This window comes from Kogia breviceps, chromosome 2 (genome assembly GCF_026419965.1).
Source record: "Kogia breviceps isolate mKogBre1 chromosome 2, mKogBre1 haplotype 1, whole genome shotgun sequence".
Lineage (NCBI taxonomy): Eukaryota > Metazoa > Chordata > Mammalia > Artiodactyla > Physeteridae > Kogia > Kogia breviceps.
Window position 1 is genome coordinate 169,636,359 of NC_081311.1, and position 17,861 is coordinate 169,654,219.

General features: G+C 39.8%; 1 protein-coding gene across 3 annotated transcripts in view; it reads left to right on the forward strand.

The window, feature by feature from the left end:
* The window catches only part of CYP20A1 (cytochrome P450 family 20 subfamily A member 1), a 67,884-nt gene that overhangs the window by 18,289 nt on the left and 31,734 nt on the right, over nt 1–17,861 (forward strand). For all 3 annotated transcript variants that reach the window (XM_059053453.2, XM_067026602.1, XM_067026604.1), the window contains exon 5: nt 11,550–11,717. In XM_059053453.2, coding sequence (XP_058909436.1) covers nt 11,550–11,717 — 168 coding nt within the window. The remainder of the gene's footprint in view (nt 1–11,549; nt 11,718–17,861) is intronic.

Consider the following 17,861-nt stretch of genomic DNA (forward strand, 5'->3'; position numbering starts at 1 on the left):
AAATTTCATAAAGAGAAAGCATTAATAATGTTCAATGACTTTACATATACAGTTATGACACATTATTAGTAAGACAGAATTGAATATTTAAAGAGGTATGTGGTAACTTTTGAGAGAGTTCTTACTGTCTGTTAGAAACATAACTTATTTTTTGAGGTAGAGGCAGGACAGTCATTTTAAAAAAACGGTTGGTAAACTCACTAAATATTTATTGAGCACCTGCGATTTACCAGACACTGCTAGGTACTAGGATTACCAATGTAAAAAGCAGCCCTCAAGAAGGTTTAGGTCTAATGGTTATCAGGTACTGGCTCTTTAACCAAATATTAGAGCGATGCTAATCAAAAACATTCCTTTTGTTAAATGTTGGAACCAGTCTCAAACTCTGAGTTTCTGACAGCAAACTGCTTATCACTTTGTATTTCTCTCACTCCTAAATCTACTCTTGGCCCACATCCTGACCCTTAATCTTAGAACACCTTCTGTTTTTGAACTTCACTGATCTGGTTTTAGTTTCCTTCTTACCCAACATGAACATAGTTGGTTACTCTAAAGATACATTTTTTACCTTCTTCCACATAGAGAGGCATAGTGGTTGAGAGCTTGGTCTCCTCATCGAGCTGCCTGGCTTGGAATAGGAATTCTGTGATTTTTGTTGTGTGGCCCTGGGCATGTTACTTATTTTCTGTGACACATTTCCTCATTTGTAAAATGGGGACAATAGCAGTTATTTGTCACATACTGTTAAGGATTAAATGATCTGACACATTAGTAGGTGCTTCCAAATAGTCTTTCATAGTGGTTTTACCATTTACAGTTCCACACAGCATATGAGAATTCTGCTTTTTCTGCATCCTGACCATTCCTTGGTATTGGTATTGGCATATGTATAGGAGTATGTCATTGTGATTTTTTTTTGAATTTTTGAATTCTGTTTTATTTATTTATTTTTATACTGCAGGTTCTTATTAGTCATCAGTTTTATACACATCAGTGTATACATGTCAATCCCAATCGCCCAATTCAGCACACCATCATCCCCACCCCACTGCAGTTTTCCCCCCCTTGGAGTCCATACATTTGATCTCTACATCTGTGTCTCAACTTCTGCCCTGCAAACCGGTTCATCTGTACCATTTTTCTAGGTTCCACATATATGCGTTAATATACAATATTTGTTTTTCTCTTTCTGACTTACTTCACTCCGTCTGACACTCTCTAGATCCATCCATGTCTCAACAAATGACCCAGTTTCGTTCCTTTTTATGGCTGAGTAATATTCCATTATATATATGTACCACAACTTCTTTATCCATTCATCTGTCGATGGGCATTTAGGTTGTTTCCGTGACCTGGCTATTGTAAATAGTGCTGCAATGAACATTGGGGTGCATGGGTCTTTTTGAATTATGGTTTTCTCTGGGTATATGCCCAGTAATGGGATTGCTGGATCATATGGTATTTCTGTTTTTAGTTTTCTAAGGAGCCCTGATACTGTTCTCCATAGTGGCTGTATCAATTTACATACCCACCAACAGTACAAGAGGGTTCCCTTTTCGCCACACCTTCTCCAGCATTTGTTGTTTGTAGATTTTCTGATGGTGCCCATTCTAACCGGTGTGAGGTGATACCTCATTGTAGTTTCGATTTGCATTTCTCTAATATTTAGTGATGTTGAGCAGCTTTTCATGTGCTTCTTGGCCATCTGTATGCCTTCTTTGGAGAAATGTCTATTTAGGTCTTCTGCCCATTTTTGGTTTGAGTTGTTTGTTTTTTTCATATTGAGCTGCATGAGCTGTTTATATATTTTGGAGATTAATCCTTTGTCCATTGATTCATTTGCAAATATTTTCTCCCGTTCTGAGGGTTGTCTTTTCATCTTGTTTATGGTTTCCTTTGCTGTGCAAAAATCTTTTAATTTTCATTAGGTCCCATTTGTTTATTTTTGTTTTTATTTCCATTACTCTAGGAGGTGGATCAAAGAAGATCTTGCTGTGATTTATGTCAAAGAGTGTTCTTCCTGGGCTTCCCTGGTGGCGCAGTGGTTGAGAGTCCGCCTGCCAATGCAGGGGACATGGGTTTGCCCCCCCGTCCGAGAAGATCCCACATGCTGTGGAACGGCTAGGCCCGTGAGCCATGGCCGCTAAGCCTGTGTGTCCGGAGCCTGTGCTCCACAACGGGAGAGGCCACAACAGTGAGAGGCCCGTGTACTGCCAAAAAAAAAAAAAAAAAGTGTTCTTCCTATGTTTCCCTCTAAGAGTTTTAGAGTTTCTGGTCTTACATTTAGGTCTCGAATCCATTTTGAGTTTATTTTTGTATATGGTGTTAGGGAGTGTTCTAAGTTCATTCTTTTACATGTAGCTGTCCAGTTTTCCCAGCACCGCTTATTGAAGAGACTCTCTTTTCTCCATTGTATATCCTTGCGTGCTTTGTCATAGATTAGTTGACCATAGGTACGTGGGTTTATCTCTGGGCCTTCTATCTTGTTCCATTGATCCATGTTTCTGTTTCTGTGCCAGTACCATATTGACTTGATTACTGTAGCTTGTAGTATAGTCTGAAGTCAAGGAGTCTGATTCCTCCCACTCCGTTTTTGTCCCTCAAGACTGTTTCGACTATTTGGGGTCTTTAGTTTCTCCATACAAATTTTAAGATTTTTTGTTCTAGTTCCATAAAAAATGCCATTGGTAATTTGATAGGGATTGCATTGAATCTGTAGATTGCTTTGGGTAGTATAGTCATTTTCACAATATTGAGTCTTCCAATCCAATAACATGGTATATCTCTCCATCTATTTGTATCATCTTTAATTTCTTTCATCAGTGTCTTATAGTTTTCTGTATACAGGTCTTTTGTCTCTCTAGGTAGGTTTATTCCTAGGTATTTTATTCTTTTTGTTGCAGTGGTAAATGGGAGTGTTGCCTTAATTTCTCTTTCAGATTTTTCATCATTAGTGTATAGGAATGCAAGAGATTTCTGTGCATTAATTTTGTATCCTGCAACTTTACCAAATTCATTGATTAGCTCTAGTAGTTTTCTGGTGGTATCTTTAGGATTCTCTATGTATAGTATGTCATCTGCAAACAGTGACATTTTAATTCTTCTTTTCCAGTTTGTATTCCTTTTATTTCTTTTTCTTCTCTGATTGCTGTGGCTAGGACTTCCAAAACTGTGTTGAATAATAGTGGTGAGAGGGGACATCCTTGTCTTCTTCCTGATCTTAGAGGAAATGCTTTCAATTTTTCACCACTGAGAATGATGTTTGCTGTGGGTTTGTCATATATGGCCTTTATTCTGTTGAGGTAGTTTCCCTCTATGCCCACTTTCTGGAGAGTTTTTATCATAAATGGGTGTTGAGTTTTGTCAAAAGCTTTTTCTGCATCTATTGAGATGGTCATATGGTTTTTATTCTTCAATTTGTTATTATGGTATATCACATTGATTGATTTGTGTATATTGAGGAATCCTTGCATCCCTGGGATAAATCCCACTTGACAATGGTGTATGATCCTTTTAATGTGTTGTTGGATTCAGTTTGCTAGTATTTTGTTGAGGATATTTACATCTATATTCATCAATGATACTGGTCTGCAATTTTCTTTATTTGTGGTATCTTTGTCTGATTTTGGTATCAGTGTGATGGTGGCCTCGTAGAATGAGTTGGGAGTGTTCCTTCCTCCACAATTTTTTGGAAGAGTTTGAGAAGCATGGGTGTTGGCTCTTCTCTAAATGTTTGATAGAATTCATCTGTGAAGCCATCTGGTCCTGGACTTTTGTTTGTTGGAAGCTTTTAAATTATAGTTTCAATTTCATTACTTGTGATTGGTCTGTTCATATTTTCTATTTCTTCCTGGTTCAGTCTTGGAAGGTTATACCTTTCTAAGAATTTGTCCATTTCTTCTAGGTTGTCCATTTTATTGGCATAGAGTTGCCTGTAGTTGTCTCTTAGGATGCTTTGTATTTCTGCGGTGTCCATGGTAACTTCTGTTTCGTTTCTAATTTTATTGATTTGAGTCCTCTTCTTTTTCTTGATGAGTCTGGCTAATGGTTTATCAATTTTGTTTATCTTCTCAAAGTACCAGCTTTTAGTTTTATTGATCTTTGCTATTGTTTTCTTTGTTTCTATTTCATTTATTTCTGCTCTGACCTTTACGATTTCTTTCCTTCTGCTAACTTTGGGTTTTGTTTGTTCTTCTTTCTCTAGTTCCTTTAGGTGTAACATTACATTGTTTATTTGTGATTTTTCTTGTTTCTTGACGTAGGCTTGTATTGCTATAAACTTCCCTCTTAGAACTGCTTTTGCTGCATCCCATAGGTTTTGGATCGTCATGTTTTCATTGTCATTTGTCTCTATGTATTTTTTGATTTCCTCTTTGATTTCTTCAGTGATCTCTTGGTTATATAGTAACGTATTGTTTAGCCTCCGTGTGCTTGTGTTTTTTACGTTTTTTTCCCTGTAATTGATTTCTAATCTCATGGCGTTGTGGTCAGAAAAGATGCTTGATATGATTTCAATTTTCTTAAATTTACTGAGGCTTGATTTGTGACCTGAAGTGTGATCTATCCTGGAGAATGTTCCATGTGCACTTGAGAAGAAAGCGTAATCTGTTGTTTTTGGATGGAATGTCCTATAAATATTAATTAAATCTATCTGGTCTATTGTGTCATTTAAAGCTTGTGTTTCCTTATTGATTTTCTGTTTGAATGATCTGTCCATCGAGGTAAATGAAGTGTTAAAAGTCCCCCACTATTATTTTGTTACTGTCGATTTCCTCTTTTATAGCTGTTAGCGGTTGCCTTATGTATTGAGGTGCTCCTATGTTGGGTGCATATATATTTATAATTGTTATATCTTTTCTTAGATTGATCCCTTGATCATTATGTAGTGTCCTTCCTTGTCTCTTTTAACATTTTTTTATTTTAAAGTCTATTTTATCTGACATGAGTATTGCTACTCCAGCTTTCTTTTGATTTCCATTTGCATGGAATATCTTTTTTCATCCCTTACTTTCGGTCTGTATGTGTCCCTAGATCTGAAGCGGGTGGGTCTCTTGTAGACAGCATATATATGGGTATTGTTTTTGTATCCATTCAGCAAGCCTGTGTCTTTTGGTTGGAACATTTAATCCATTCACGTTTAAGGTAATTATCAATATGTATGTTCCTATTACCATTTTCTTAGTTGTTTTGTGTTTGTTTTTTAGGTCCTTTTCTTCTTTTGTGTTTCCCACTTAAAGAAATTCTTTTAGCATTTGCTGTAGAGGTGGTTTGGTGGTGCTGAATTCTCTTAGCTTTTGCTTGTGTGTAAAGCTTTTGATTTCTCCATTGAATGTGAATGAAATCCTTGCCGGGTAGAGTAATCTTGGTTGTAGGTTCTTTCCTTTCATCACTTTAAGTATATCATGCTACTCCCTTCTGGCTTGTAGAGTTTGTGCTGAGAAATCAGCTGTTAACCTCATGGGAGTTCCCCTGTATGTTATTTGTCATTTTTCCCTGGCTGCTGTCAGTAATTTTTCTTTGTCTTTAATTTTTGCTAGTTTGATTACTGTGTGTCTCGGCATGTTTCTTCTAGGGTTTATCCTGTATGGGACTCTCTGCGCTTCCTGGACTCGGGTGGCTATTTGCTTTCCCATGTTAGGGAGGTTTTCGACTATAATCTCTTCAGATATTTTCTCTGTTCCTTTTTCTCTCTCTTCTCCTTCTAGGACTCCTATAATGCGAATGTTGTTGAGTTTAGTGTTGTCCCAGAGGTCTCTTAGGCTGTCTTCATTTCTTTTCATTCTTTTTTCTTTATTCTGTTCCGTGGCAGTGAATTCCACCATTCTGTCTTCCAGGTCACTTATCCGTTCTTCTGCCTCAGTTATTCTGCTGTTGATTCCTTCTAGCGTAGTTTTCATTTCAATTATTGTATTGTTCATCTATGTTTGTTCTTTAATTCTTCTAGGTCTTTGTTAAACATTTCTTGCATCTTCTTGATCTTTGCCTCCATTATTTTTCCAAGGTCCTGGATCATCTTCACCATCATTATTCTGAATTCTTTTTCTGGAAGGTTGCCTATCTACATTTCATTTAGTTGTTTTTCTGGGGTTTTATCTTGTTCCTTCATGTGGTACCTAGCCCTCTGCCTTTTCATCTTGTCTATCTTTCTGTGAATGTGGTTTTTGTTCCACAGGCTGCAGGATTGTAATTCTTCTTGCTTCTGCTGTCTGCCCTCTGGTGGATGAGGCTATCTAAGAGGCTTGTGCAAGGTCTCTGATAGGAGGGACTTGTCATTGTGATTTTGATTTGCATTTTCCTGATGGTGAATAAAATTAAGCATTTTTTCATTTGTTTATTGACCAGTTGGATAGTCACTCTGGTATAGTGCTATTTCAAGTCTTTTGCCCATTTTTCTTTTGGGTTTTCTCTCTTTGTATTGATTTTTAAGAGGTTTCTAAAAATTCTGTATTTAAGAACTTTATTGGATGCATGTCTGTGTGCATATATATTATATATGTGTATATCTCAAGTATCTTCTACTGTGGCTTGATTTTATATGATCTTAAACTTGTCTTTTGATGAACAGATATTAATTTTAGTGTAGTCTAACTTTTTTTTGCCTTTATGTTTACTGCATTTTAAATCTTACATGAGAAATCTTTATTTAACTTAATGTCATGAATATATTCATCTAAGTTTTGTTCTGAGAGTTTTACTGTTGACCTTTCGAACTTAGATCTATAATCTATTTAGTGTTTATTATTGTATAAAGAATGAGGAAGGGAGTTAACGTTCATTTTTTCCCATATAGTTATCCAGTTGACCCAGCATAACTTATTGAAAAGATCATCCTTTTTCCATTGTACTGTAATGTTACCTTTGTCAAAACCAAGTAATTGTGTCAGTCACTTGATGTATCTAAAGTTACTTTTACATATTGTCGACTGGGGAAAAACGCACAACCTAAAAGTTGTGAGTTATATTTTATTCAGGGACCTTACTGAGAAAAGTAGCCTGGGAAATAGCCTCTCAGATGGCTCTGAGGAACTGTTCTGAAGAGGTAAGGGAGGAGCCAGGATATATTCCTATATATTCTGAGAAAAAAAACTGTGTAGTCAAACATCAGAAGACTAATGGTAATCGCAAAAACCAGATACCTCAAATTAGTGATTTTAGTGCTTTTCTATGTATGAGAAGATGTAAGAGTCTGGGCTCATTGAAATTATTCCTTATATATACATCTTAAATATCTAGGGCCAGTATCCTGTTTTTCTCCATTCTGAATCCCTTCAGGGTACACCGTGTGGGGAGGAGGGACGGCAGTGGCTGATGGCTTGTTTGCGGCAACATTTGTTGTTTACTGGAATGGTAGGCAACATTCATTGTCCACAATATTATGGAATTTTCCAATCCATGAATATGGAAGAATACCCTCGCCCTTTTTGGTCTTTAGCTTTTCTCGATAATTTTTTCTCTTTTCAGTGTAGAGATCTTGTACATCTTTTATTAAATTTACTCCTAGATATTTGGTGGTATTTTTAAAATGCTATCATAAATACTACAGTTTTTATTTTTTTTTTATTTTTTTTTTTTTGCGGTATGCGGGCCTCTCACTGTTGTGGCCTCTCCCGTTGCGGAGCACAGGCTCCGGATGCGCAGGCTCAGCGGCCATGGCTCACGGGCTCAGTTGCTCCGCGGCATGTGGGATCTTCCCGGACCAGGGCACGAACCCGTGTCTCCTGCATCGGCAGGCGGATTCTCAACCACTGCGCCACCAGGGAAGCCCCAATACTACAGTTTTTAAATTTCATTGTTTGTTTGTTACTTGATTTCTGCATATTGACCTTGTAGTCATTAACCTTGCCAAATTCCCTTATTAATTCTAATGGTTTATCATGATATCTGAGATTAGTGACAGTTTTATTCTTTTCCAATCCTAATACCTTTCATTTCTTTTCATGCTTTATTGCCAATTATTCTGTTATACATATATATTTTTTAATATTTATTTATTTATTTTTGGCTGTGTCAGGTCTTAGTTGCGGCATGTGGGATCTTCTGTTGTGGTGCATGGGCTTCTCTCTAGTTGTGGCGTACCAGCTCTCTAGTTGTGGTGCACGGATTCCAGAGCGCGTGGGCTCTGTAGTTGTGACATGTAGGCTTAGTTGCACCGTGGCATGTGAGATCTTAGTTCCTTGACCAGGGATCAAACCTGCATCCCCTGCATTGGAAGGTGAATTCTCAACCACTGGACCACTAGGGAAGTACCTCTGTTATATTTTTAATGTCATTAGCCTCATTAGTACCTTCTCTCTCTTTTTCTTGATTAGTGTTTCTTAAAGTGTTTATCAGTGTGGGTCCAGTCAGGAGAGATAAAGCACACAATTATTTAAATAGGGAAAGTTTAATATAAAGAATTATTAACTACAGCAGGGGATTTGGATTAATGAGAGATTAGCTAGTCAGAAGTAAAGATAACTCTAAAGAATACAGGAATAACTGGTAAAAGGAGCAGTCACCAACTCTAGGGCTGAGACAGAGTGCCCAAGGAGGATCCCATGCTCCCAGGACTGATATCCATACTCTGCCGGAGGGGGCACACCTATGGATGCAATCTTGAAATCAGATTCTTCACCTTCCTTAGAGTTTGTTCTTGCTATCTGTTGTGGATTATTGTTGTTCACTTGTTTAGTCTTTTCTAAACTGTTTTTGTAAAGTCTGTATTCTTTGTCATGTGTGGCCACTGAAGCATCTGTTCTGTTAGCTTAATGGTCAGCTGGTGTTTTGACAAATTTTACCTTAAACACTTGAAGCTTACAAAAGAAAAATAAAAAAACTTTCCCAGTGTTTGCAGATTGGCTTTGTGTTGGAATTCTCCTTTAACACTTATCCAGGCTTTTTAAAGCTCTGCCTTTGTTTTCACTTCCTGCTTGTATGGAGCCAGAAGACCCCAGATGTGAAAGCCTAGTCTTCTCAGACCTTTTCTGAGCATGTATCCTGGTCTTTGGCACGTGTATGACTTTTTTTTTTGCAGTACGCGGGCCTCTCACTGTTGTGGCCTCTCCCGTCGTGGAGCACAGGCTCCGGACATGCAGGCCCAGCGGCCACGGCTCAAGAGCCCAGCCGCTCCGCGGCATGTGGGATCTTCCCGGACCGGGGCACAAACCTGCGTCCCCTGCATCGGCAGGCGGACTCTCAACCACTGCGCCACCAGGGGAGCCCAATGACTTTCTTAATTCCCTGGTATTTGCAGAAGCTTTTAAAAGCTCTCATTCCCACATTTATCTCTTTTCCCAACCCCTTCCTTCCCTGGCTTCTTGGTCTTTTCATTGCTTGTCCCAGCTGTTGTTTCATGCCCCAGCTCTTGCAGCCAATACCTGCACCTTTACATGTTTTCAGCAGAAGCCACCTAGGAACCTGTCCTAGCTCTGGAAATGCTCAGAGTTGGGCCAAACAAGGGCAGCTTTTGCACCAGTCCTTGATGGGAGTTGCTAGACAGGTTGAGACCCACAGCCATTTTTTGACAAAAATGTCTGTATCGCTTCCTAGCAGTTTGCACCAGGAGTATGGGCTGCTGTTCTCCTAGCTGCTGCCTCTCTGGGATATGGGAATTATAGGCAGGCTGTTTAAAATGCCACAGTGCTTTCTTACCACAAAGCAACGGCTTCTTTCTTCATCAAGGCTTCCCCTGGTTGCTGTAAGTCTTTGACTGTATTCCAGAGTTTTTCAGAAGTTGATTTTGACAGTTTTTGCCAGCTCATTACTTGCTTTTGGGGAGGGTTAGAGTCTTGGGATTCCCTGTCCTCCATTTTCAGTGACCATTTTGATGACCAATGGTGATGGTGCTTTTAATAGAGCTCTGTTTTCTGCAATGCTGTTGACTTTTGGCTACTGTTGAGCTGGGGAGAGAAGGAAAATGAAGTAACCTTAAGTTAAAACACTGAAGACCCCACTATGTTACCAAGGTTTAGTTGTTCCTGTTGAATAGACACTTCTCAGTGGGTACTGGGCTTTGGTTAATTGCCAAAGTGCTGAAATGGTTGATGTTAGTTGTTTAGTTGTTTTGCACATATTTTCACTGTTTTAGAGAGAGAGTGAGGTCACCAAAGTCCTCACTCAACCATTGTAGAAGTCAGTCTGTCTTCTGGAACATTTTGAAGAGAACTGTAATGGGAAATATTATATAGATATGATAAATTTTCAAAATTATGTTAGTGGCATATGTGTAGATCAGTGAAGTCCTTTACACTGTGACAAAACTTTCATGGAGTTGATATGGGAAAGTAGCTTAAATTTGAGTTCCTAACATGAAAGGGGCTTTATATATTTTACTTCACAAAACCCTCACTGTGTTGTGTGATGTAAGTACAATTATCCCTATCACAGCAACTGTGAAAAGTGGGAGATGTCATGCCTGTTTAACTGTTGAGACACCTGAACCTTGGAAAAGTCAAGTCACATTACTTCTAAGTGACAGAGCCAGAAGTAAACCCAAGGTTTTTCTGACTCCAAAGCTTTTGATCTTTTTATTACAGATTGTTTGATTTATTTATTTATTTATTTATTTATTTATTTTGGCTGCGTTGTCTTTGTTGCTGCATGTGGACTTTCTCTAGTTGCGGCAAGTGGGGGCTACTCTTTTTTGTGGTGTGCAGGCTTCTTATTGAGGTGGCTTCTCTTGTTGTGTAGCGTGGTCTCTAGGTGCGCAGGCTTCAGTAGTTGTAGAGCATGGGCTCAGTAGTTGTGGTATGTGGGCTTAATTGCTCAACGGCATGTGGGATCTTCTCGGCCCAGGGCTTGAACCCGTGTCGCCTGCGTTGGCAGGTGGATTCTTAATCACTGCGCCCCCAGGGAAGTCCCTACACATTGTTTTTTTGTTTGTTTGTTTTGGTTTTTTTGCGGTATGCGGGCCTCTCACTGTTGTGGCCTCTCCCGCTGCAGAGCACAGGCTCCGGACGCGCAGGCTCAGAGGCCATGGCTCACGGGCCCAGCCGCTCCACGGCATGTGAGATCTTCCCGGTCCGGGGCACGAACCCGTGTCCCCTGCATCGGCAGGCGGATTTCTCAACCACTGTGCCACCAGGGAAGCCCCTACACATTGTTTTTTATTCCACAAGGGATTTGATAAATATTCGTTGGATGAAGGAATGACAAAGAGACTCTGAGAGGGACTTTTACATATTCATATACTTATTGATTGTTTACTATATCACAGCCAGTCTGTGGGGAACCTTTACCATTTTTAATTAGATACTAAGACTTTAATATCTTAATTTCCTTTGGGTTTAAGGTTTTCCCAGCCTTTGAACATTTAACTTATATTTTCTGTTTTCATTGTTGTGGTTGTTTTGTTTTCCAAATCAGCCCTTTGACAGAATCTGAACTTAAACTATTAGGGATGTAATTATTGGTGGAGCCAGTGTTAGCCTGACAGGTCAGTAAACACCTGAATGTTTGCTTTGATTAAGGAGTTGAACTGTATACTCTATGAAATGAGTATACTTGATGGATTTTTCTAAGATTTAGTAGGAGGAAATAGTAAATCATTGTGGTTTTCTGTTTTCTTTCAGCTTTCGGAAGAATTACTGGATAAATGGCTCTCCTACCCAGAGTCCCAACATGTCCCTCTCTGCCAGCATATGCTTGGCTTTGCAATGAAGTCTGTTATGCAGATGGTAATGGGTAGTACATTTGAAGATGAACAAGAAGTCATTCGCTTCCAGAAGAATCATGGCACAGTAAGTCTAGGGCCAAATTTAAAATTACTCTTTCATCAAATTGGATAGTTGAATAATGTATACTTTGCCTCTTAAGAAGAAGGTTTAAGATTCTGTAGTACAGAATTTCCTTGTTTGGGGCTAAAAACAACAATGCAAGAAGGTTAATTGTTGCCTTTTTAAAAAATTTAAGAATTACTTTTTTGTGTGTGTGTGGTACATGGGCCTCTCACTGTTGTGGCCTCTCCCGTTGCGGAGCACATGCTCCGGACGCTCAGGCTCAGCAGCCATGGCTTACGGGCCCAGCCGCTCCACGGCATGTGGGATCTTCCCAGACCAGGGCACAAACCCATGTCCCCTGCATTGGCAGGCAGATTCTCAACCACTGCACCACCAGGGAAGCCCAAGAATTAACTTTTTGTAAAAAAATTTATGTATATTATTTATTTATTTTTGGCTGCATTGGGTCTTCATTGCTGCTCGTGGGCTTTCTCCAGTTGAGAGAGCAGGGGCTACTCTTCTCTTCGTTGCGGTGCGTGGGCTTCTCCTTGTGGTGGCTCCTCTTGTTCTCTAGTTGAGCACGGGCTTTAGGCACGTGGGCTTCAGTAGTTGTGGTGTACAGGCTCAGTTGCTCCGTGGCATCTGGGATCTTCCTGGACCAGGGATTGAACCCGTGTCCCGTGCATTGGCAGGCAGATTCTCAACCACCACCAGGGAGTCCCTAAGCAGTTACTCTTTGAAATTTAAAAAATGAATGACTAAAAAAATTTTCTTTTTATATGTAGCAAGTATGTCGGGAGTTCCCTCGTGGCCTAGCGGTTAGGATTTCGGGCTTTCACTGCCGTGGCCCAGGTTTCATCCCTGGTTGGGGAACTGAGATCCTGCAAGCTGCGTGGTGTGGCAAAAAACCGAAAACCAAGTGTGTTATAAAATAATACTAATTTCTAGAATAAAGAGAAAAACCATACTTAACAGAGACTACATCCTATATAGAAAGAAATTAAAGTTGATGGAGTGTTAAAATACTAATGAAATGAATATGATTTGAAGAAAGGCTAATGCAGTTGAAAACAGGCTTACTGTTTGCCTTTTCTGAACTCATATATGGACTTTATTATTCTCTATTTTAATCAGTCTCAATGTTATATTACTTTATTTGTTTCAAATCATACTTAAGTCATTTACTTCACTGCATTTTGGATCTCTGAGAAGTCCCTTATTTTCTTCAAATCTATAAAAGCAGGTTAAATAATGAGTATAATGTGTGTAAAACAAAATCACTAGGAACTGTGGCTTAACACTCTGTCACTGTTTAATATTATCCTTTTTCCCTTTAAAATGGTTTTGTTACTTGTGTTTGATGATTGAAAAATATACATTTCTTAGAAAACGTTCACATGTTCAGTAGCGTAAAAATAAAGCTGGAAAAATAACTCTAATTCCCCTTCCTAGAGTAAACTACTCAGGTTACCCAGCTAAAACAGATTGGCTAAGGCATTCCTAAAATGTTTTCATATTTTAATGAAGAATCAATTTTTGACTCAGTTGTTGATATCTGATTTTTTTCATGTTGCTGAGACAGCAATTTTAAAACGGGACCTCCACTATTATTTCCAGAATTTTATTCCAAGCTACTGATACCTATTCCTATTCTGGGTATTTTTATGCTGGCATTTTCTTTACCTTTCTTTCCTTAGAATTTCAAAGTAGAAATAATAATTTCAAACTTACAGACAAGTTGCAGCTAGTACTAGGAACTCCCATAATATCCTTCACCCAGGTTCACCAGTTGTTTACATTTTGCCCCATTTGCTTTAGTCATTCATTCTCTGTCTATCTATCCATCCATCCATCCATCCATCCGTTCCTCCTCTCCTTACCCAAACCATTTGAGAGTAGATGTTTTGCTTCTTTCCCGCTAAATACTTCAGTCTGTATATCCTAAAAACAAGGATATTCTCTCAAATAGCAACAACATAGTTATCAAACTTGGGAACTTTAGCATTCATACCATACTTTTATCCAGAGGCCATATTCAGATTTCTTTACTTTTAGTGGTCAAACCTCTTTAATATGAAACAGTTTCTCAACTTTTCTTTGTTTCTTGACCTTGACATTTTTTTTAAAGTACAGGATAATTAGTTTGTAGACTGTCCCTCATTTGGGTCTGACTAGATTCAAATTACATATTTTTGGGTGTGACTTGATTTAAATTATGTATTTTTTGGCAGCAATCTGGTATTTTCTTTTTCTTTTTTTTTTTTTTTTTCTTGCGGTACACGGGCCTCTCACTGTTATGTCCTCTCCCGTTGTGGAGCACAGGCTCCGGACGCTCAGGCTCAGCAGCCATGGCTCAACGGGCCCAGCCGCTCCGCGGCACGTGGGATCTTCCCGGACCGGGGCATGAACCCGTGTTCCCTGCATCAGCAGGCGGACTCTCAACCGACTGCGCCACCAGGGAAGCCCTGGTATTTTCTTAACATTACTGGAAGTTGTCAAAGGAAAGTTTTCAGACCATAAACGTGACTTAAAATCCTGCCTTAAATGATCTTTAATGTCTGAAACACCCCGGGGCTGCTGTTGTCCAGCCATGCCACCAGGAGCACTAACCAGGTTGTGAATGCAGAGGCAGTGACAGCTGCACCATGACTGTTGCTTTGCTCACAGCACTTGGGAGATGTTGTCAGTCATAAGATGCATACCAATTTCACAGGTGTTAACATGTGAAAAATGTTCGCCTCACACCCAGTTGCATACTGTTTCTGAACTGCCCTCCAAAAACCTTGTCCAGTTATTTTCCCACCAACATTAGCGTGCTCTTCCCTTGTGCTTTTGACATTTAGAGTTATGCGTCTTTTAAATATTTGCCTATCTTGTACGTAAAAAATGATTTTTTATGATTAAAATTTATAATTCTTTTATTGTTTGTGAGGTTAAACATTGTTTAATATTTTTGCTGAACAACTTGTGTTTCATCTTCTGTGGGATGCTTTCTCATGTCCTTCACCCATATTTCTATCAATGTGTTTCTTTTTCTTACTAATCTGTAAGAATTTTTTATTTTTATCTCAATTTTCATTTGCTTTTACTTATTTTTTTATGTGGACCATTTTAAAAGTCTTTACTGAATTTGTTACAATATTACATCTGTTTTATGTTTTGGTTTTTTGGCTGCGAGGCATGTGGGATCTTGGCTCCCTGACCAGGGATCGAACCTGCACTCTCTGCATTGGAAGTCAAAGCGTTAACCACTGGACCACCAGGGAAGTCTCCTATAGTGCTTTTTAAAAAAGACTTCTCTTTTAAGCAATTTTAGGTTAACAGTAAAATTGAGAGTGTGGTACAGAGATTTCCCATATACCCCCTGTTTCCACACATGCATAATCTCCCCCATCATCAATATCATTCACTAGAATGGTGCATTTTTGGCCAAGGATGAACCTACATTGGACACATAATAATCACCCAGAGTCCATAGATTATGTAAGGGCTCACACTTGATGCTGTACATGCAGTGGCTTTGGACAAATGTGTAATGACATATATCCATCATTATAATATCGTCCCCCCAGTCTCAGCAACCACTGATCTTTTTCTTGTACCCATAATTTTGCCTTTTCCTGAATATTGTATGACATTGGAATAATACAGTATATACTCTTAGATTGGCTTCTTTCACTTAGCAATATGTATTAATATTTAAGCTTCCTCCATGTCTTTTCTTTTTGTTCTTTTTTTAAAAAATATTTATTTATTTATTTGGCTGTTCTGGGTCTTAGCTGCGGCACATGGGATCTTCGTTGTGCCATCTGGGATCTTTCATTGCGGAGCACGGGCTGTTTGTTGTGGTATGTGGGCTCAGTAGTTTCGGTGCATAGGCTCTAGAGCACCTGGGCTCAGTAGTTGGGGCATGCGGTCTTAGTTGCCATGCAGCATGTGGGAGCGTAGTTCCCCGATGAGGAATCGAATCCATGTCCCTTGCATTGGAAGGCGATTCTTAAGTACTGGACCACCAGGGAATTCCCCCTCCATGTCTTTTCATGGCTTGATAGTTCGTTTCTTTTAGCTGGATAGTATTCCATTGTGTGTACCACAGTTTATTCATTTACCTACTAAAGGGCCTCTTGGTTGCTTACAAATTTTGGCAATTATGAATAAAGCTGCCATAAATATCTTATGGAGGTTTTTGTGTCAACATAAATTTCCAGTTTCTTTGGGTAAATACCAGGAGTACGATTGCTGGATCATATTGAAAGAGTATTTTTTCTTTTGTAAGAAACTATGTTTGAGGATTCCATGGATATATCCTGTAGATCACACCTTCTTTCCTAAACCAAAACCAGTGTACTATCAGTAATAAGCCTGTCAAAGGCATTCTTCATTTCTGTTACAGTGTTGTTGTTGGTTTTTTTTTTTTTTTTTTTTTTTTTTTGCGGTACGTGGGCCTCTCACTGTTGTGGCCTCCCCCGTTGTGGAGCACAGGCTCTGGCCGCGCAGGCCCAGCGGCCATGGCTCACGGGCCCAGCCACTCCGTGGCATGTGGGATCCTCCCGGACCGGGGCACAAACCCGTATCCCCTGCATGGGCAGGTGGACTCTCAACCACTGCACCACCAGGGAAGCCCTGTTACAGTGTTTTTGATCTCTAGTTTTTTTTTGTTGTTGTTGTTCTTTCTTAGGATTTTCATCTCTCTGCTTACATTGCCTACCTGTTCTTGCATGCTGTCTACTTTATCCTTTACTTAAGGATCATTTAGAGCCCTTAGCCTATTACCCTTTAGAGCCTTTAGCAATTAATCATAGTTGTTTTAAATTCCTGATCTGATAATTCCAAGATTCCTGCCATTCTGATGCTTGGTTTGTTTCTTCAAATTGTGTTTTTTGCGTTTTCGTATGCCTCGTAACTTTTCCTTGATAGCCAGACATGATGTACTGTGTAAAAGAAACTGGTGTATATAGGCCTTTAGCAGTGCAGTGGTGAGGTGAGGGGAAAGGGGAAGCATTCCATAATCCTGTGATTAGGTCTGTCTTTTTGTGAGCCTATGCATCTGGACTGTGAACTTCACAAGTGTTTCCCGGTTTTTTTTCTCCCTCCTTAGGTGGGAAAGGATGGCTAGAATAGGCTGGAGTTCGGTACTTCCCTTCTCCCACGTGGAAGACTAGACTTGACTGGGATTGAATATCCCTTTCCCAGCTCTGTTAATGCCCCAGAAGGTTAGACACTGGCTAATGAGTTCCCTCTGAGGACAGGCCTTGTTAAGAAGAGCAGAGTGCTCTGGCTTATTTTAAATGGGTTCCTTTTTCAGTCCCCCTGCTGGAAGCCTAAGGGGATTTTTCTCTTATATTTACTGTGGGAACCTGGTCAAGCTCCCAGAGGTAAATTTTACTTGGGGGGCCCTGTGTCTGGGTCCCCGGGAGTTTTTAACTGTCAGAGTTGGCATACTGAATCTCCAGCCATTTGTCGATTACAGTTCAGAGTTTCCTATCCCAGCGCGGGTTCCTGAGGTAGTTTCCACTTGTATGTCTGTTCCAGTAAAGTGTGACTCCCTGGTTTCACCTGTCTCTCCAGTCTTGGGGGCCTCAGTTTGCCCTGGGTCCTCTTCTGTCTCAGAGATCCAAGAAGACTTGTTGATTTCTCAGTCTGTTCAGCTTTTTGCTCTCGGGGTGGAATAGCTAAATGAATTCAACTTCTTCATCGTGAATTTTTGCCCAGCGCTCTGTGTTGTGCTTAGAAACTTCTTTCTCACTTTAAGGGTATTCCTACATTTTTACAGTACTTTTTTTTTTTTTTTTTTAAAGATTCTATACTTTAATTCATTATTTATTTATTTATTTATTTTTGGTTGCATTGGGTCTTTATTGCTGTGCGCGGGCTTTCTCTAGTTGTGGAGAGCGGGGGCTACTCTTGGTTGCGGTGCGCAGGCTTCTCATTGCAGTGGCTTCTCTTGTTGTGGAGCACGGGCTTCAGTAGTTGTGGCACGCGGGCTTCAGTAGTTGTGGCTCACAGGCTCTAGAGTGCAGGCTCAGTAGTTGTGGCGCACAGGCCTAGTTGCTCCGTGGCACGTGGGATCGTCCTGGACCAGGGCTCAAACCTGTGTCCCCTGCATTGGCAGGTGGATTCGTAACCACTGTGCCACCAGGGAAGCCCTACAGTACTTTTAATAGT